Here is a 22,705-nt window from a genome sequence, read left to right as displayed (position 1 = left end):
TGCACTTTATATAGGTATATAGGTATTTTATATAGGTATTTTATTTACTTGTGTAGTCTCATGTGGTTCTGTGTTTGTCATATGTTGTTTTTATGTAGCACCATGGTCCTGGAGGAACGTTGTCTCGTTTCGCTGTGTACTGTACTAACTGTATATGGTTGAAACAACAATACAAAACACTTGACTTGAGCTGCCTTGAGATCATTGACAAGATCCTCCCGTGTAGTTCTGGGCTGATTCCTCACCGTTCTCATGATCATTGCAACTCCACGTCGTGAGATCTTGCATAGAGCCCCAGACCGAGGGAGATTGACCGTTCTTTTGTGTTTCTTCCATTTGCGAATAATCGCACCAACTGTTGTCACCTTCTCACCAAGCTGCTTGGCGATGGTGTTGTAGCCCATTCCAGCCTTGTGTAGATCTACAATCTTGTCCCTGACATCCTTGGACAGCTCTTTGGTCTTGGCCATGGTAGAGAGTTTGGAATCTTATTGATTGATTGCTTCTGTGCTTCTTTTATACAGGTAACAAACTGAGATTAGGAGCACTTCCTTTAAGAGTGTGCTTCTAATCTCAGCTCATTACCTGTATAAAAGGCACCTGGGAGCCACAAATCTCTGATTGAGAGGGGGTCGAGTATTTATTTCCCTCATTAAAATGCAATTCAATTTATAAAATTTTTGACATGCATTTTTCTGGATTTTCTTTTTTGTTGTTGTTATTCTGTCTCTCGCTGTTCAAATTAACCTACCATTAAAATTATAGACTGATCATTTCTTTGTCAGTGGGCAAACGTACAACATCAACAGGGATCAAATAATTTTTTCCCTCACTGTATGTGAACTTCTGCAGTTAATACAGGATGGACTTCCAAGGCATTAGTAATTAATCTTACAGTTCATACAAAATCTATGTTTAAACACTGGCCATTAACACTTACTTAGTTTAATCATTTTAAACCATGACTTGCACTATAGTACATAAGTAATATTGGCATTTTATTCATGACGTTAGATTAACCTCCTCGTGGTCGCTATAATGTGTGGTTCTCGCTCTCGGGGGGTGGGACACGTGGGGAGATGTGCGTCGATGCCGCGGAGAATTATCTGAAGCCTCCACATGCTACATCTCCACGGTAACGCGCTAAACAAGCCACGTGATAAGATGTGTGGACTGATGTCTCAGAAGTGTTGTTAGTTACGTTGTCTAAATGCATTTTAAAGTTCAACTTCTAAGCTTTCAAACTATGCCCATTTTGTTTTGGGCAAGCTAATTATTCATTCGATTGTTTTCTTCAGTACAAAGCATGGACGAATATTTATGTATTATTACATAAACAACTAAAAAGCATATGTATATGCTTTGATGAACTCCTTTTTAACCTCTTAACCAGCACCCCTATTTTTGAGAATTTTCGGAAAATGACATACCCAAATACAAATGTCTGTAACTCCTAAACCATATGCTCCACATTCATAACTCTGATATTTTTTTAAACTAGACACTTGAAACTTTGTTACCCAAGAGTCATATTAATTCAAAAGTAGCATAGGAACAGAGTAAAACAAGGTCAAATTTACATGAAAGTGACTCACGATTTCTATGAATGAACTTCATTTAGGGAAAAATGTATCAGACTTTTATGTTAAAGGCCTGAAAACACCATAAAGATAAAACTGAATGTCTGACCATGTTCTGATTCAAATTTGAAGATGATACTCCCAAAAATGTAGTTTCTGTAAGCTTTTATTCAGGGAAAGTCTAGGCGTCCTTTCCAAAAGGCCATTTGGAGACTGTAATCTCATATCTTGCTAGTCTTCTCCACTGTAATTTTATAATCAAAACCATCTTCACCTGACTTCTTGTAATCCTTTCCTTCCATTTTTGTTATATTATATGCATCATAAATATAATGTGTGTGTGATATAAATATTATGTCTTTATGTATAATATACAGCTATCACCTAGCTACTCGTGTAGCCTCGTGTCTTTGCTAGTCATTTTATAATCAAAAACATGATATGAACAGAAAAACTGCCAATACTTCATAAACATAAAAACTCAAGACGATGTGTTTCAACTTAGCGATCTAATACGGGATCGAGTCCATGGAGAAACATCTCGTGTTACCAGCTTCAGCCCGGCCCTAATGACCGCGAGGTTCTGACCCGTGTGCAAAGTTTCAAGAGTTTTTGAGCATGTTAAGAGCCCCAAAAGTGCCCCGTAAGTCGTAAAAAAAAAAAAAAAAAAATAATAATAATAATAATAATAATAATAATAATAATGCGCTGTGCGTAAAATGACGAAGAGCTGACGAGTGGACGCACTTGTATTAGACCTATGTATTAGACAGATCTTCTGAGGTAAACTAAGCAAACTGTCAATCACTTCATTCATGTTTTAGTTGGTTAATACTCCCATCCATCAAAATTTTGCTGACAAGACATTGGGTGGCTTTTATCCAGTCAAAAACCGAGGTGCGAGAGTGACAGGTCCCGCAGCCTGTTGTTGCGCTCCTTCATATTTTGGTCATTACAGAGCCTCTGATTGAAGGAGAGAAACAGGGAATGGCTCATTTTATCAGAAACAGTCCAAACTACGGGGAGAGATGGTTTTTGAACATTGGAATACAAATTAGAATCGATATTTCATTGAAAGTGAACATGATGGATTACTCTAACTGGAAGCGCTCATGAAAACTGAGGAGGATATTTAGTTTTTTCCCTATTTTTTTGTTGTTTTGGATTAAAAAGTGGGATGCATTTTGAAGAGTAGACCCTTACATTGAAATGTATGCTGGTGTTTCTTGGATTCGTCCGAACTGATCTGAACCATAGGAGATGAAAGATAAGTATTGCCGTTCATTTTGTTCATATTTACAGGGTGGGTCTGTCAGCATTTTATTGAACCCTTTCCTCTCTGGTGTATTGATTGCAAAAACAAGTTCAGAACATGATTCTTGAGTGTTTTAGCTTTCAAATGATGCATAGTTTATGATAGTTGATTGAATATTTGTTATAAAACAAAGGTAATAAAATTATAAACACCCCCAGGGCCCGCCGGCGCCCCCCTGCTGGTTAACAGGTTCATGCTACAATAATTTTAATAAACACTTTTGAATTCACAAATTGCATTTGCCTTTGCTTATTTATTTAATGTATAGGGTTTTAGAAATCAAGGCATTTTCTCTCAATAGCACTTTGCTGTGCTCACAGAATGATGCCGACACAGAACTATAAATGCAAACCAATGCATTGGCTAGTTCGCGGAGCCTACACCATAGGTTCAATGCAGAAGTATAAATTGGCCTTAACAACAAGGCACAGGACTAGAGTTTCCAACACAAACTCATTGTAGATGTTGGATGTTCTCGTGCATCAGTATGGCGCAGCAGTGCTAGATAAGTCTCCTGAGGCTTTCTCTGTTCTTCTCAGATGTATGTTTCAGCACGGTGAGGGGATTTATATTTTGGGGGGGGGACACTCTCTTCCTATTTTTTTCTTTTCCTGCTGGCCCCTCACCTCACCACAGCTGAGTGAATTCCTGATTAGATACCAGCTTTAGGGCTTTAACCTGACCATGCTGTTAAAAACTTAATAAAGACGGAAATCAAAGTCTCTCCAAACCCTCCAGACCTACAGTCACTGCTTAATTCAGGGCACACAAATATATGTCTTTGTATAATGTTTAATATATAATGTATAATATATGTCATGTCATTCTCAAACTGTTGGACTTTCTTCAGTGAAACACGAGAAACTCGAATATACTGAATGCTCTTTATACCTTACAGGGCTCAAAAAGTCAATCAAAAGCACTTTTAAAGTATTATAAATATAACATTTATCTTCAGCTGATTTTTTTCAGCTAAAATCTTGCCATGCGCTCCACCTCTCCAGTTCATGAGAGTGGTGATGTCTGATTTGCGAATTTACTGTCCTTTTGAGTTGAATCTCGTCTATAAAATTGGTTAATTTAGTTCATAAAAAAATCTTTCACAAATCAGATGGATTCGGTTCTCGAGTTAACTCAATGATCTGAATAACTTAATATTTGGATGAATAGCTACTAAAACACTGTTAATGAATAACTATACAATTATCAGTCTGTTCCTCACACTACACTATTATGTGGCTTCAGAAGACCTGGAATATAGAGTGCAAATCGTATGGACCCTTTTTATTGTACTTGTATGATACTTTATGGTGCATTTGCCTGCTGTTTGTAGATTGAAAGCTCCAGTGCCCATTAATTGTAAGTGCATGGAAGAGATCGACCGGTATCATTCAACTTTTAAACACATTGACTAACATTCCAAACAGCCATAATTGCACAAGTTGTCCACATACAATTTTCAACATTGTCCTAAGCAACCATTGGCTCGTTTGTTAGGGAGCATAGAGTCACATGAAGTGACCTCCTCGTGGTCTTGATTAGTGGTCCTCGCTCTCAGTGGGGTGCGTTGTAAGTTGTGCATGGATTGTGGAGAATAGCATGTGCCTCCACATGCTGTGAGTCTCCGCAGTGTCATGCACAACGAGCCACATGATAAGATGAACGGATTGAAGCAGAGACAACTGAGACTTGTCCTCCACCTCCCGGATTGAGTTGAGTAGGGAATTGGGCATTCCAAAATTGGGGATAAAAGGGGATAAAAAAATTTCAGCACATTATCGAATCAGCATAATCCAATATCTGTCGACCTCTAATTTGTATCTATTTATATAATGTTACATAAACTCATTTTAATGTGATATATGTGGAAAACATGTATTGAGTATTTTAAACTTGCATACCCTGTTGTACTGATAAGAAATGTTAAGGCCATGTTGAATGTGTGCCCCTTCCTGTTTAAGTAAGAGTCTGTGATACGTGATTTATTTTGAGATTGTGTTTGTTTGTTTTGGTATGGGGATACTGTATTCATTTTATTTTTCAGGTCTTGAAAAAGGTCTCTTAAATTGATTTTAAAAACTCTGCAGCAACCCTAATAATAAATCACAGCTTTCTGCAAAGGAAGCAGGTTCTCTTCGGGATAATTTGCCCATGGAACAACATGGTAAGCAGCTTTTTGCAGCAAGGATCAGGCTACTTTTCCTTTTTTGTTTGGTTTTAACGCTTCCCAACAATATGTGGAACCCAAGGAGGGCTACTTTGATTGCTCTATGCACCGGCCAGCCAGCTTTAAACATTAGCAATGTGTTTCTCTCTGCCTCAGGGTAGAGTCAGAGAAACTCTTCAATTCTCTTTGAGGGAAATTTTGCACATCCTGTTCACTTAATGCATCTCTGCAGTTGTTATAAGTGTGCAGGCCATTTGGAATAAAACTAGAAAGAACTGTAAATGTTCTCGTTTCGGGAAGCTTCCTATCATTAAGAGAAGTTTAAATAATTTGCAGACACACAAGGATATTTAGGCTTATCCTTGAAGACTGTGCTCAAATAATATGTATCATAGCTTTAAACGAACTAAAGTTTACGGCTGTGCTGCAGCGATTGTTTGTTATCTCATCAGCCCCTTTAAGTAGACAACAAGATGGGTGGCTTGTTTTTCAGATTGTTTATGTGTCGTCCATCAAATTCAAAATCTTCTGACCATGTTTTCGTGAAATACATGGAATTTTGTGAAACAAGCAAGGTCTGACTCATTTATTCAGAAAACCATTTCAAAAAGTGTTTACATTTATAAAAAAGTATAGCATGTGTGCTTTTAAGTGGATTGTGTTACATTCACTTTGAATACTGTTGAATAAACTTCATGAAAACCAGAATAAGCATGAAGTATAAATAAACACTCATGCCAAATTAATGGTGGTAGCCCCATCCCCACCAATCCTCCAGAGTCACTGTAACATGGACTGCAGTCACAGACGCTTTTCCCAGCTTGCACCTGCTGTATGTCAGGTTTATCGCCAGGCTACATCATCGCCCCCAGATCACACTGAAATTCAATTTTGGCTTGAACGAGGCTTGACATTATAAGAAAGGATCCCTCTGTTATTTTATTCACGTATTTATTTTGTATTTCTGTGCCGTTGAAAGTGCATTCAGACAAAAAGCTCTCATTTCTTAATTGATTGTTTTCATCTTGATATACCCATTTCCTCATTTTAAATTGCAGCGACTGTACAACCATTTCTATTCAATTTAGAATTTAATTGATATCATGTTCTGTAGAATTTCTTAATTTTTAAATAGCAACTTTTAAACACATTGACTAATATTCCAAGCAGCCATAATTGCACGAGTTGTTTCGCAAAGCTTTATGCAGGTCAGTTATTTACAAGCTGTGTTGGGTATAATCTAATTACAAATTACTGTAATCTATTTACATTTAACATTTTACATAAAAAAAAATGTTCTCCATCATCCGTAAAAACAACCTGCCTAATATTGTGTAGGTTCCCCTCGTTGCCCCAAAATAGCACCAACCCGCATCTCAGAATAGTATTCTCAGATTATATTCTTGTCAGCACAATTGTACAGAGCGGTTATCTGAGTTACTGTAGACTTTGTCAGTTTGTACCAGTCTGGCCATTCTCTGTTGACCTCTCTCATCAACAACAGGGCATTTCTGTCCGCATAACTGCTGCTAACTAGATGTTTTTGTTTCTGGCACCATTTGAGTAAATTCTAGAGACTGTTGTGCGTGAAAATTCCAGCAGATCAGCAGTTAGAGAAATGCTCAAACCAGCCCGTCTGGAAACGCCTTGTTGATCTGATTACTTTTTTGAGCTCTGTTTACAAGAAATCTGTAATCTTTCTTTTCTAAGGTTTCAAACTTTCCAGCACTGTCTTTGATCCTTGACAGCTGTTTGAAAAGTGCAAAAAATTGTCACTCCCTGCCATAAGGGTCAGCTATATGAAAGGTCATTTTTCCAGAGTTCAGTCACTTGTTAAATGACCCCCGATTGCAGTGACAGCTCTCACAGCGAGTACACACCAGTGAACAGCTGAGATGTGCGTTTAATTCCAGAAAAGTCTTGCAGCCCAAACAATGCAGATTTACACTTCTGAAGTTTCTGCTTGAAGGTGTAGCAGATGTTTGTCCAGAAAAGCGGCTTAGTTCCAGAGGATTGGAGCACAAATGGCACAGGGCAACCTCTTCCCAGCTGCTATTAACCTTTGAACAACAGCACAGACTACACCATGGCGGAGGCCGTGGTTTCTGGCCTGTTTTTCAAGGGATTGTCACATGGTGGAATATCCTCAGAGGGGCACATGTTTCGGGCTGGAGGGTGGCTGATTGCGTTTTTGATACCCACCGTAAAGTAACGGTCATGGGGCTTTCCAGTTTTGCTCTTATAGTGGGAGTAATGTCCAACTTCACAGTGATCCTGTGGTTGTCATTTTTTGGGATATGAAAAAAGATGGATATCTACATGTTTCAAAAAGTATTAGGACACTGATGCCACAGTTAAAGATGTGTGGATGTTATTGCATCAGATTTTAGAATTAGATTTTGCGTTTATTTTCATTTTAAACTGAGATTTAACTGAGATTTTTGCTTGGTTTTAAGAAAAAGAGGAGACGAGTCTAAATAAATATTTGTGGTAATCAACATTATGCCACAAATGCTGTCGATTGAGCTTCACTTGTATTCTGCCCTACAAAGGCAAAACGCCGTAACATCATGTTTGGTCAAAAATGAGTTAATGTCATTTTTGGGGTATTCAAGACCTCCTTTATCATGTGAATAAATATCGTGAGTCAATTTGATTGTTTTAACGAGAAATTAAAGGGCTATGACAACCGTAACATCCAAAATCATACGAGAAACCACAGCAGAACGCCGTAACAGTTGTTACGGCTCTTAGCCTTTGTTCCGGCACGCTGAAGTTGAGTTTAAGGTGTTCTGACTTTGTTTCGCCTGGCATCTAGAGAGATGTTACGGTGCCGCTGTGATGTTACTGTACTCTGGCTTTGTCATACTGTCAAAGATTACCGCTCTTTTATTGTCACCAAACCGCGTAACATACACACGACACATCTTTGAAATAAAGTGTAGACTGCCGACTGCTTGTTTGTATTATTACTCTGTGATAGCGATGTGATAGGGCGATGGTTCAGATCTGTCAATGTCAGTGACAGCCCGGAGCTAGCTAAATTTAATCGGTGTCACGTAAATTAGCGCTAACGTTGACGCTGACACTCACCTCACATCAGATGCTGAAAACCAAATATTAAATACAGAGGCGTCCTACCTTTCCATGCAATCCGATATAATCCATAGAAGATATAATCCATAGCAATGCACGTCATCTGCTGTATCCACAACAATCCATACGTGTTTGAGCCATATTTCCTTCTTGCAGGTGTTCACGTCAGATTTTACAGCTAGTTATCGCTAACGTCCGTACAAAGTAGGCTAACCTAAATAGTAAAAGTAATTCCAACTTTTTTCGGTATACTCTGTCTATATTATCTCAGAATTAAAAAGTAGTAATCCAAGTCAAGTTCGTTGACTGAGCATCTTAAGCAGTTTGGTGGCCCTTAACCCTTTAACTGTCACCCCTTCCCCTTTTTTCGCATAGACATGAAAATCACTATCCAAACTTAAATGGTTGTATTTCAAGAATGCTTTGTCATATATACCTATGGACAAGTTGTGTTCCAAATTTTAGGTTGATATCTCAAAAAATTAGCTTTCAGTAAGATTTTATTTGAGGCAGTAAAAAACTTGGAATGAGCAGTCTCTAATCTCTAATGTATTGGTCCAATGTTTAATTAATTATTACTCTATATCTTGCATTTAAATACATATACCTTTGTATTCAATTATAATTAAATTATCTTTATTTTGAAAATATTTATTGTATTTATTCATACTGTACATACTGTACTGCAAAGTAACTTATCTGTTATACTGTTTAACTGTGTTAGTGTTGCCGCACTATCCTGATCATTATAGCACTAAATAGGAACAACCAAAGGTCTTCTATATAATTTAAAACAAATACCATGATGACTAGACCTTGGTTAGGTGTTCTTATAATGGATGTAAGTATGGTGAACAGCAAGTAAATATTGATTATATGTCAGTTACGGCCTTTTGCCTTTGCATGACTCCTGATTTTTGGCACATGATACAAAGGCAGATTAACTGCCAAACAAGGGTCAAAGGTCAATTTTGAGCTCAAGATTTTTTGCATACAAACATTTCTTCTGTATAGCAACTAGTTGTGAAATTTTGGGAGTCCTACCTATAATACTTTTGTCTGGACAAAACAGAAACTTTAAAGTCATTTTTCTCAGTTTCACACTCTAGTGAGTTAAGGTCTTTTGCTTTTGCAGGGCAGAATTGAACCCGGAATATTCCTTTAAGCAATGAACATTCATACTTTTTAATACTTTTTTGGACCACTGCATATACTGTAGATGGATGTGTTGATAGATATGCCATCTGGTTCATGCTTTTCCTCGTGCTGTGAGCCAAAACAATTGCCATTTATTTTCCCCACATCATTGAAGTCCAGCTACAGGCTCTCATTTAGCGCAACAGTCAGTTATACACGCTTAGAGCTTGCCCGAATGTATGTTTCTTTTGTGTGTTGCGTTTGTAGGGCTGGATAGGCAGGCACATTTTAATAAGCACTAGGGTTTAGCAGAGGCACACAGCAGTTGACTGCCTACAACAGCAATACAGACACAAGCAGCTCGTCTCTCCTTGTTCCTGCAGTCAGCTTTTCATCCAGAGCTGGCTGAGGGGCCCCCAAACAATGAGGGATCCTTTCACAGGGCAAGAGGCTCTGCAAAGCACATTAACTTAGTTGTCATTTCAAAAGGCCATATGCTCTGGCTAAATAGAATGAGGGCAATCTGGATTTCATAAGCATCTCTCTCTAACTATCATTGGAGAACAACCTTTCCATCTCTTTATATGTCTGAAGCCTGGCGTCCAACAGCCTTCAAAAAATGTACACACGTTTTTTTTTTTCATTAACACATCGTTAAAGTGTGCACACAGCCGTGCTTGGCATGTTTGCATTTGTGTTATTGGCCCAAATGTCTGTTTTCTGTCTCGCTTCTTTTTTTAAAGCACTTGGTGCATTCAATTCACTTCTTTGAGGAGTAAACCACTGGTTGCCACACAAAGCCGTTTTAAAATGTATTTAATTCACGAACAGTCGCTTTTTGACAGTGTGAGTGAGAGGAGGTTTTTTCCGTCATACGATAATATCAACTTGACTCCAGACACGTGCATTGCTGACCGCTGAAGCCACTTTTATATCCTTTAATTAGCAAATAATAATGATGTGTCCAGAATGATCTTGCTCTGTTTTTTGTCTCTCTCCTTCTGTCTGTGTGGGTTAAATACAATTCTGTACAACTCAGACGCATTACAAATGCCTGCTATTTTTTTTTTTGCCTGCGCTTAAAGGGGGATTTTGAAAACAGGACATCTCTGTAAGCCGCTGACAGATCTACATCATCAATATAAATATACGTGCTCTTTTCCAAAAACCTTTTGAGCTGCCTGGAGAGACTAAGGTTTGGGCCACAAAGTTGCTGTCTTGGTAAAGTGTTCCAAATCAGTCATTTGATGGTAGGGAGTTGGCAGTGAGGCAGCTCACTAGCTTTTGGTTTTGGAGTCACTGACATCATTAAGACTTGCACGTTTGTCTGTTTGTGTCTTTCAACATTGAAGAATGACTCTGAATGTTGTTATAGTAATAGTAGTGTGCTGTTGCTATTTGTTGGCCTGTCTTTTTGTCTAACACACACTCTCTCTCTCTCTCTCTCTCTCTCTCTCTCTCTCTCTCTCTCATCATCTCTCACAGGTTGGAGAAAGACAGCACGTGCTGGTGACTGAAGAGTCTTTTGATTCCCAGTACTATGTTGCCCACAACAAGTTTTATGAACAGGTATGAGTAGACCTTTGACTGACTAAATAATGTCTATTTTATTATTTATTTTTATTGATATTTTAAGTATAATTATTTATACTATTTTATTATTTATTTTTTAATAAACAGTGAAGCAATTATTTTAAATATTATTGAACTCAATAATAATATTGTTAATATTTTAACAACTTAAAAATTTTTTATAAGTATTATAAATAGTATTAATAATTTAATATTTAAAAACTTCAATATTTCCATTGTTAAAATCAAGTGATGAAACCAACATGTAGGTTGACATTTTGTTGTCATTTGAGAAAATAAATATATATATACAGTATATATTTATATATTTACCTTGAAAAACTATATTAGATTTCTTTTTTTTTATATCAAAGATTAAGTGTAAACGCTAATGTATTCAAGGTGCAATTAAAGCATTTTAATATATTTTACTTTGTTACATCACATGACATTTTTTAAGTCATTAAACCAATACAAAGGTAAATTTCTACAAACTTTTTGGCGTGATTTTTAAAAGATTTCTCATTTTACTTGCAATGGAAGTGAATGGTGCCGATTCGTAAATGTTAAAGTACACACTGTTTCAAAAATATAGCCACAAGATATAAACAATATGCTTGTTAACATGTTTATAGAGTGAAAAATCACTTACTAATATTTTATGTTTTAAAGTTAAATCCAATTTTACAACTTCGTTGCCATGACAATGTAACAGCGTAAACTCTAAAATGGCCATAAAAACGCAGAATTGAACATCTTTATTAAATAATACACAAGTTTTAACAGAAGAATTAATGTAAGTGCTTGTATACAATTATTATTTTCACATTGCTGTCTTTAGAGCCTCTGAATATTGACCCTGTTCACTTCCAATATAAGTGCCTCACTGTAACATCAATTGTTGTGTGGCAATCAATATTATGCCACAAATGCTGTTGATTAATTTTAATTGTATTGAACCTGGAATATTCGTTGTGTCTTCTACATTTCTAAAATCCATTTGCTTTCTTTCTAACCAAGTTTATGGTCTGATATGAGACAAATGTTATCATTAAATAGTTCTGTCAGTCTTTCCACGTCTCAGATTGAAGCTTCAATCAGTCTTAAGCACGGACAAGTGCAATGCTATGGCTCTCTGCTCCACATGGGTCATGGGGGTTACACCGTCCAGCCAGCCACCATTGATCTTTTCATTATAATACCCAACGGAAAGCCATCTCCAGCACCATTGATTGAGGACAGGGGCTGCGCATTAAAGAATAGGGGGTCTTATTTTGGATGCAAGCCCCTGTTTTCTTTTCCTCCTTTTGTTCTCCCTCTTTTCCTCTTGATCTAGATACTCAAAGCCAGTACATTCTCCAGAGTCTTTGAGACGTGATTTACCATCAATCAGAGAGAGCCAAACTGTGCTCAATGGCTCGCCATATACATAGCAACGATTAAGAGCTCAGTTCAGGTTGTTTGGAGCTTAAGCCTGGCCTACCTTTGAGCTCCAGTGCCAGTGTTAAAATTGAAGACAGAGCTGCTCAGACTTGTCAAGGACTTCTGTCAGCTAGCAGTTTTCTTCTTTATAGCATGATATTTAACTTTGAAGCATATGCACACAAACTTGTGCTTGAACTGCAGTAACATGTTACTATGCACCTAGTGCAACAGACAGGAACAATGCATTGTATATACCCTATTAAAAATATTTACCATATTCAAACAGTCAAATGGAAACTTCTGACCAATCCTGTCATAGCAACTGTTGCCCTGCCGCCATTACTCTGACACGCATTCGCTATTTTCCAATGACAGCCTATGGAAGTAATGTGTGTGAGTATTTTATGTGGGATTTTATCAAAATAATCCAAAAAATTTAAAGAACTTTGTTGCCAGGTCATTTGTAATTGTGACACGAGCTACTCCGAGAGGATACCCAGTGATTTTCTTTCTTTTTTTAAATAATCATTACATAAATCTGAATAAGAGCTTCAGTTATGGATTAAATGGTGTCAGCCCTCATTCCCAAATGAACATATAACATCTGCAACGACACCTACATTTGCTCAGAGGTTAATTAAAGCTAATAACTGAACATTAATTCATTTATGTATTGATTTAAGTCATAGTAAAATCAATAGTAAATAGTAAAAGGAGTTCACAGCATCAAAATGAATGTGTTATGAGACGTTATAAACAGCTCTGTTCACTTACGCTAATGTTATTATATGTGTAATCATTATTAAATTAAGTTTTTCTCAAGTGACTGTAATAATCATTTGCCTTGATTCTGATTCAGTCTCCACAGTTTTGAGTCAAATTACTCTGTAATTTAACTATTTATTTGTCAAAACACTTCAGATAAATATGCATTACAGTGTCACTCTTCACACTAGCCCATGTAAATATATCAATTCCGTTTAAGAGAATATTTTGCCAAAAACTGCATCCTTCACAGCAGTCTCCCATTCATTCCAATGGTGAGTTCTGCAGAGGGCTGAGCTTAGCAAACACCACGTTTTCCATGCTTATATAAGGAGCGTGTCACTGTCACAGAAACATGCTTGACATTCAACAATGACATATCTGCAAAACAATGTAGGATACAAATCGGCTATATTTCTATTATTTTAATGCGTTGCATACAGCCCATTTATACCAAATTCATGTTTATAAGTTTCCTGCTGACTTTGCGTGTATGATGTATTGCAAAGATATAGTGGTCTTAAAATAGGGCCCTAAGTGTTCTGAATTCATTTGTTTTCAATGAGAGTTGGCAATATCTGATGAGCAACAGACACTATTGGCAATGTGACAAAGTTGAGAGTTGAACTTTATGCAAATAAGCCATGCCAATGCAACTAATTGGAGTGAAAACAGTGATGTATTGCCTTGTACAAATGGATACCGTCATGAGTAGGAACATCTACTAACAACAATGGCACAGGTGCTCTGCAACCTCCAGCCATTTAACTCCCCTTTAAAGGTTCAGTCCCACTAGAGTGCCCCAAGTGTCTTATTCAAGGGCATGAAGGTGATGGCTCATAGATCTCTCCCTATGTGGTTTGAACTAATTATATTAACTTATGCTAATATACCTGGAGAGAGCTATTTATTTGCATCCCCATTCATCTTTATTTCCTCTTTGCTGTATTACACAATTTACAACTAAAAACAACTCACTTTTGGTGCTCCTCTGTGAACATTTCACTGGGAATCGGGAGCTCACACATGCCCATTAGTTGAACAACACTTGTAGCTTCCACCACTGTTGGCAGTGGTTTAATTTTCATTAAGTGCAGATTTGGTTTAGAACTTTCATCCTGCTGTCTTTAAATTCACAATGAGATCATTCTGGTTGCTCATGACAGCTCAGATGCCACATGATGTCAATAGCAATAAATAGAAAAAGTCTATTTTACGCTATTAAGAACCCTCAACAAAACAGTCTGTCACTGGTAAAACAACTTCTTTAATATAATGAATTAATTGTGAACGCTTGAAAAAAACATTTACTTTTGCCGAACAATAATTTTTTGAATGGCTGTTAATTACAAAACATGTTTTTTTTGGGACTACATGGTGTAGTTCCAGCATCTACCATCAGGGGTAAACTAGGACAAGCTAACCAGCCAATTCCTGACCCCCTATTTCGAAGCGATGTCCTTTAGGTTATCACCCCACATCTTTAAACACTGTGCCAAGCCACACTTTGTGGAAAATATGTTATGTACTGTTCGCTCTTCTTTACCCACATTTATACTTTACCCATCTTTTCTGCTTTTGTTGCAATCTGCATTGAGCATACTCCCCGCAATGTGTTGGATGTGTGTGTGTACCAGCAGGTGTGCTGATTAAATTACCCCTACCAAAAGTGGAGAGGCTTATGGCTATTCGGCCTCATTACACTCAAAACCTCTGCTCCAACTTCCTGGTCCTTCCCAGACATGGAGTACAACCCTACTCTTCACATGTTCTTCAAGGCCATACTCCCACTCTAGATCAGGGCCGTATAAGGCCCGCAAGACCATGTTACCCAGCCCGCTAGGCCATTTGTGAAATTATTTGAAAAGCAATAAATGGCCTTGATTCAATTAACCTGAAACAAAGTTCCTTTCAAATAATGTTTTAAAATAATTTTAAATGATAACAACACAAAATACTGTATAATAGACAGACATTTTAGTGTTTTTGGTGTGTGAGCACGTAACGGAATGCGTACATCAATTTCAAACCTCAATCAGAAATTGCAAGCAATTGTATGGTCCGCGAATAATAAATAAATACTCAAATGGCATTTAATAGAAAAAAGTTCTCCACCCCTGCTTAGAGTGTAGCACTGCCTGAGATGTACTGTTGCAAAGAAACTCAAGAGGTTCAAAGAAAATTCAGCCTTGTCCTCTGCCACAGGCTCTAAATTACCATTTGTTTTACAATGAGAACCGTTATAGAGATATGATTCGCAATTTCTAGCAGAGCATGGACAACTCTTAATGGGTTTCCAGTGTGCAAGGTCTCATCTCAATAGAAGGGAGACAAAAGACATTCTACCACTTTATCTGCCTTTAACATTTTAGTATTTGAACTTCAGGGTTTGTGTAATTGAATGAAAAGGTAAATGGGGAAAAAGCCCATTCATATTAAAGAATTTACATTCACAGCACATGTTGGCCGCCGCATAGATGGAGGAAAAGGAAAACACATTTATTTCCCAAACCTAATTGAAAACGTATTCGACAGATCCTCTGATATGTCTGAGTTTTGATGAATCATAATGCGCTTTAAGCTCTCCAGCAAGCCTTTCATGTCTGGGGAAGATGTTTTTTACGCTCTGAAGTTATCTGCCGCTCAACGTAATGAAGGCAATTTCAATGCAAACCCCTATAGATCCAACCGCACAGATTTTTAATCCAATTCAGCCCCCATGCCTGGACCCAATGCTTTTCAGACCCAATGCAGCTCTGTAGCCCTAATCTTTCTAGGTCTCAATGGAATGTCCCAGATGCACATGGGGTAGAGGAGTACACCGGCCTGGTCTTAGGAACGCAGCAACACGTACAATCAAATCAAATGTTTGTTTTCGTTTTTTACCACTTGAGAAAACCGATAAAAGCTGCACCTAATAATACCATTCAAGATGGTATATGCGACTTACAAGCTCATTGAACAGCTTTTATGGAAATGCACAACAGATCGTGTTGAGATGGGAATTCATAATGCACAGTTTAATGTATACAAGTCATGTTTGGGATTGGCATATGCATGCAATGGAGACTGTTAAAGGTGTGGAATGGATACAGTTAACTGTTGAAAGCGATGGCCGATGGCACAATTCTCAGATCTGTCAAGTGCTATTGATTTGAGCTCCAGTTTTATGGTGGACACAAGAAGATCAGTGCTGTTTGATTTGGGCCTCAGGATTCAGACACAAGACTTGTCAAACAAGTCAAGCACATGACATGATGTCAAAAGTGCAAGTACCCAAAGTTTAATGAGAAGCAATTCAGGTTTAATATACAAGGATAAATAAATATCAAACTGTGACGTTGAGCTCCACAAGTTCCATAAATAAATAATTTTTTATGCTTTTCCCCTTTTATCACCAGCAGATTACATTTGTTGCTTTCCACTGCTTTCCATATCTCTTCTCAAACTCATGTTTTCCATCTGTAGGTTCTGGTGCCCAAAAAGCTGGAGTTCAAAGGGAAGATGATTGAGGTGGATATTTATGAAGCTGGGAAGCACTATATGAAGGGCCGGCCAGTGGATGAAGCACAGGTCTTCACTCCCTCAGTCGCTCAGCCTCTTCAGAAAGGAGAGGTGTCTGGACTTCCTCAGGTCAGTGTCAACTTCAAGCATAATTACTCTTAACTCTAAATTTAAATGTTGTCCCAAAGATAAACCAAAGACACAAACTTTTGGTTGTAATCAGTGAAAAAGTTAAGGTAAGTCCTTTATTAGAACTTAATTTCTAGAATATTCTGAATTTAACTGTGTTGAGGTGTTGAAAAAGGAAACAAAAGTGTATTGGGTAATAATTAAGTAATTCAAGGACAAGCACAGGAAACTGGCTGAGTGGTCGTTCAGTCATGCCCAGACCTTTTGATGGCCAACTGACCACTCAGCTGCCAAAGAGTTTGTCTCACCCCACCAATCGTCTTTATCACTATTTTTTTCTGTTTCTGAAGAGACAGACTTGACAGATTGAAGGCCATTTCCTCAGGCCAAGAGTACAGAATTCACACTCTCTTTGCCGCCTTTTTTACATTGGGAAGAGAGTGTGAAATTCAAAGCATGTTCACAGTTTTACTAATAATAAGTTGAACAACTTACAGACAAGAACAGACTACTATAGCTTAAGCAAACTGGATAAACTGTATATCCTTTGCCAAATCACACATGCTACAGTTTGTTAGAGAACCTTTATGGACTTTAACATACTACGTGAGATAAAAGCCTAATTGTGAGTACAATTTTAACACATTCAACATCATCTTGTGCCTTGATATTGTGGTCTTGGTAGTGAGACTGCTCAAAAAACACATAAACATGGACTTGGACTTGGTCTCAGAACTTCTCAGCTGTCTCAGAAGTCTTGGTCTTGATCTGGTTCTCGGCTTAGAGTCTCAGACAAGACTGTATTCATTTTCAAATGTACTAAAGGTTTTCACCATTTCAGAGAATTCAATGGCTCTGAACGCCTACTTAACCTCTGTACAAAGTGACTCAGAGTCTGAAATTCATGCTGCAATAAATGTAGTGTTTTCTCTATACATCAAAAAGTACAGTTTTGTTCTTGGAATGACTTTTCATTATCTGGGTCTTGGGTTTATCTCATTGTCCAGATCTGGACCTCAAGGGGACTAGTCTTGGTCTTTGGGGAGTTGGTATTGGTCTAGATATGGTTCTAAAGAGATTTGATATGGGTCTGGGTCTTGGAAGATCTGATCTTGATGTCAACTCTGACTTTTTATACATGTTTATGTGAAATCGTTTTGTGCTGTAGGATATAAATCCAGTTTTCGGACACTCTGTAGCCAATTTATTGTCAAATGAAAGGGAAATACAACACTTAAAAACTCTATAATGAACTGCAAGCTCTATTTCCTTCATATATACCAGACACTTTGAAATTATGTGTCTAAGAAAGAAATAATGTACAGTACTTGAGATGTTCTGTTGCACTAATTGGCTCTCCACGCTTTGTGCTCTGTCATTGCCTGGAGCTCTTAAGTGGTTAACTAGTGAACTCACTCGCATCTAAAGATAGCAGATAGCCGCTACTTACAGAATCCATTCCACACCATTAAACTTCAGGCCATAACACTAAAAACCTCTTCAGACCCTCAGTTCCCCTCCTGTTATATGATGATGAAACCGAATTATCACTGCCTCTGGGTGTCACAACAGCCACTCAACGATATTCTCCCAAACATCCTGCCCATCTTACAGAGAAATTAATATTCTGAGAAGACATGTAATAAGATCCTCGCAATAGGTTTCCAAGGGTAATGGAAACCCCAAAAATAAAAAGTGAATTTCCACATTTTCCAGGCCTGGGAAAATCATAGAAATTAAAGAATATTGAAAGTTATGTGAATTTCTGTCTTGAATTTATATTTTTTAGTTATGTTTAAACTATATTATTTAATTGGCTTAATATTGCTCTTATGAGAAGTAAAACGGAGCAAATTGTTCTTTTTAGTCATTCTTTTCAGTGAATTAGTCAAAATGCCTCATTCGCAAACTGGTCTGAATCTAAATAATTTTTCAAAAACACATCCAGTTATCGCAAAGAACTGGAAAGGAAATGAATTGGACAAAATATGTGGAAACCATGTTTTACCTTCCCTGCAAAGGTGTCATAGATGAAGTATTGAAAGTGTTACTTGTTGTAGACTCTGTTTTAGCTAAATAAAATAAAAGAATCCCATCTTTACACATTTCTTATGTTAGATGACCATGAATGCTCGCCAGCATATCTTTCCTACAATTTTCCCTCCCTCCCTTTCTTTCTTGCGCTTTATGGTCTGCCAGTACGGGCAGTAAAATCTGATGGGGTGTGAAATTAAAATGTGTATCACATTTAGAAGCATCATTTGATGTCCTCTGTGTGGTTGTTTGCTCTCTCTCTCTCCCCTAAAAAAATAACACAGCAGTCACAGATTAGCATAGAATGACAAATAGACAGTTAAGCCAGCCATATAATTCCTAAATCACATGCGGAGGACACACATTCTCCCATCATTCACACACAAACACATCAACACATAAAAGACACCTCAGCAGCTATTGTTGATTATTTCATGTTTATAAAATATGCAATATAGCCAACCTTTAAACTTCCAGATCAGCCCATTTTGAAGGGAGAGTTGACATAAAAATTATAATTATCTCATCATTTTCTCGCACTCCTGTCATTCCAGAGTCACATTGCTTTTCTTTACTTGGCCATTGAGGGATCATTCAGTGTTTTAAAAGCATTTGTACAGTACTTCACTGTGGAAGCATTGCTAAAGTTTGTTCAAAAATGTCACCTTGTGGAATACTACTGTGCACCAAAATGATGCTTCTTGAAAGTGTTTCCAATAAATGCAATGCAGAATGTTTTTTTTCCAATGCCCACGGTGAAGTTTTTCAGTTTTAACTTGCCTTTGAAAAATGCTTTTAAGCACAACTCCTACTGACACATATATTTGCACTGCGACATTGTAAGGAAATAAAGAGAAGAAAAATAGGAAAGCTTTTAATGTGATTTATTGAGTTGTGAATCCATTGAAACAGAAGTGACTGAAGGGAGGAGGAACTGGGCTTTGGCACTGCAGGTGTGTGGATGTCTTCTGGCGCTCCATTAAACTGCACTCATTGACATCTGCCACTGATCCTAGACCAATCCAGGTGAAAAGATTGTAACTCTGCTAAGGTCAGAGATTCATTTGTAGAGTGCTGGTTGGTTCAGATTTGTTGAGGAAGGGGAAGTTAAACAGATAACAGTTGGAAATCTAGATATTATGTTAATGCATGATGTCACAGATCTGTATGTATGATAAAATACTTAGTGTTTGTGAAACCTTTTTGAAAAACATTACATATTTTTGCAATTCTGTTCAATGCTGCTTGGGGGCTAAATATAACATCTTATGGCAAAACTGCGGTAAAACATGATATCACCAATGTACATGTAAAGAAAGCATAGTATTACCAAAGTATATAGTAACAAAAATAAAAAAGCATGGTATTACCATTGTGCATACCCTAAAAAACATTGCCATGGTATAATGTCCAAATTAAACTTGGTATGAAAATGGCACATATTAAAAAAAACATGATATTTTCATGGTACATGTACAAAAAAAACAGTATTACCATGATATACATTAAGTCTAAAAAAGCATGCTATTACCATGCCTACATTTTTTTTTGTAATTTTCAAAAACATGAAATTACCTTTTACATTTCCAAATTAACATGGTATTATCAGAATTAGAATGAGCTTTATTGCCAAAAAAATAAGACATATAACATAGAATTGCGTATGCACATATGCAAATGGTAATATATGTGTAATGTAGGGTTATGTACAGTTATTGAATTAAATTAGTGAATTTACATATATATATGACATACAGCATTTATACATTATTGCACTATTGGAGTCCTGAAGGTAGGTTTAATTGTTCATGTGGTAAATGGCCTGAAGGTAAAAACTGTTCTTGTGCCTGGTTGTCCTGGCGCTGAGTGCTCTGTAGCGCAGGCCAGAGGGCAACAGTTCAAAGAGGGAGTGGGCAGGGTGTGTGGGGTCCTGAGTGATTCTACCTGCACGTTTCCTCACTCTGGAGATGTACAGGTCTTGGAGAGTGGGAAGAGGGGCACCAATAATCCTCTCAGCAGTCCTGACTGTTCGTTGTAGTTTCCTTCTGTCTGATTTGGTGGCTGAACCAAACCAGACAGTTATAGATGTATACAGGACAGACTCAATGACGGCTGAGTAGAACTGAGTCAGCAGCTCCTGTGGCAGGTTGAACTTCCTCAGCTGGCAAAGGAAGTACAACCTTTGCTGAGCCTTCACAATAGAGTCTATTTGGGTTTCCCACTTCAGGTCCTGAGAGATGGTAGTGCCCAGGAACTTGAATGACACCACTGCTGTCACAGTGCTGTTCAGGAGGATGGTGGTGGTGGTGGTGGTGGTGGTGGTGGGGGATTTCTCCTGAAATCCACCATCATCTCCACTGATTTGAGTGTGTTCAGCTCAAGGTCGTTGTGACCAGACTGCCAGCTGGTTGGCATGGAGAGCTGGGTCAGTTTGGTTGAGAGAAGATCAGGCATGATGTTATTGAAGGCTGAACTGAAGTCTACAAATAGGATCCTTCCGTAAGTTTCAGGTCTGTCGAGGTGCTGCAGGATATAATGCAGTCCCAAGTTGACAGCATCATCCACAGACCTTTTTGCTCTGTAAGCAAACTGAAGGGTATCTAGCAGGGGTCCAGTGATATTCTTCAGGTAGGCCAAAACCAGTCTCTAAAATGACTTTATGTCAACAGATGTGACCACATCTTATGATGGTAGATGTCCATAAAACTTGGTTTTACTATGGGATGTGTTGAAAAACACATTACCATTTTATAATGTCAAAATTAAACCTGCTATCACCATTGTACATGTCCAAAAAGATGGCATTACTATGGCACATGTTCAAAAATAAAACTACATGGTGTTACCATAGTTACCCCCCCCCCCCCCATGATATTATGATGGTGATACAACACACTGTATTACCCTGTTATATGTCCAAAAAATGGCATTACCATGATACAAGGGACAAATAAACATGGTATTAACTTGAAATGCCCCACAGAAAAAATTGTGTAAATGTGATACATGTCCAAAAAAAAATGCCATTACTATTGTAAATGTCAGAACACATAGTATAACTATAGTATGGTCCTAAAACATATTACCGTGGTACATGTCCAGAAATCACTATTCCTTCCATACCTGTGTGCGTGCGTGCATGCGAGCGAGCGTTTGCCTTGTGAACCGAGAAATAGGAGCTATGTGTTTGTCACGCCCTAAACAAACGGTCCTGCATTGACGTACTGGACTGAGAAACTGCTCACACTGCGTGTGTTCCGTATCGCCTGTGGTAAAGATGTGGAATGCTCCAGTTCTTGGACTTTCTTTCCTTTTTTCTGCATTTGAGAGTAAGCAAGCATCTTAGATGCTTCTGTATTCTCCCGTGGCAGAACCTTTGTTTGTTTGTGTTTATTACTGACTAATTAGAATTGCTGGTGTTAATTGTTGTTAATTGATAGGTCGGTAAGGGCTAATTGGAACTCCCTGAAGATTCCCCCGGGTTCATGCATGCGTGTTTGTGTGAACAAGTTTATGAGAAGAATACAGTAGGTCTTTTTTTTATTTATTTTTTTCATTTTCAAGTGTCCATTTTCATTGTTTAGAATAACAACATCAATCCTAGATAGGTTCACGTCATATAGAGGCTGGAATTAACCAAATCAGTCATATTCTACATTGATTCAGCACCAAGAAGACACAAACAATAAACAAATATCTTATTTATTATTGAAATATAGCCATCGTTATGTTAAAAATAATAATGATGATAAAAATAATAATAATTACATTTAATGTACAGAAACCTGTCCAGGAGAAACCTGTTTTTCATGTTCACATGCACAAAAAAGCACCATGGTGATAGTTGTTGCCTGTGCCCAAACACACACAAAAAAAAAACACTTGGCCACTTATAGCACTGTGGGTCTCTGGAAAGTAAAGTCTTGCAAAAGGTGTATAGACTTGTCCCAGACCCAACTTTGTGCATAATTTGGCAAAATC

The 22,705-nt window shown here is 37.7% G+C and overlaps 1 protein-coding gene across 1 annotated transcript in view; it reads left to right on the top strand.

Annotated features, from left to right (window-relative positions):
* The window catches only part of cdkal1 (CDK5 regulatory subunit associated protein 1-like 1), a 508,818-nt gene that overhangs the window by 473,331 nt on the left and 12,782 nt on the right, over nucleotides 1-22,705 (top strand). The window contains exons 13-14 of the mRNA XM_052147039.1: nucleotides 10,781-10,864; nucleotides 16,526-16,690. Coding sequence (XP_052002999.1) covers nucleotides 10,781-10,864; nucleotides 16,526-16,690 — 249 coding nt within the window. The remainder of the gene's footprint in view (nucleotides 1-10,780; nucleotides 10,865-16,525; nucleotides 16,691-22,705) is intronic.

Source organism: Xyrauchen texanus, chromosome 17 (assembly GCF_025860055.1).
Source record: "Xyrauchen texanus isolate HMW12.3.18 chromosome 17, RBS_HiC_50CHRs, whole genome shotgun sequence".
Classification (NCBI taxonomy): Eukaryota; Metazoa; Chordata; class Actinopteri; order Cypriniformes; family Catostomidae; genus Xyrauchen; species Xyrauchen texanus.
Note: the sequence above shows the minus strand (reverse complement) of the source record. Positions and strands in the feature narration are given on the sequence as shown.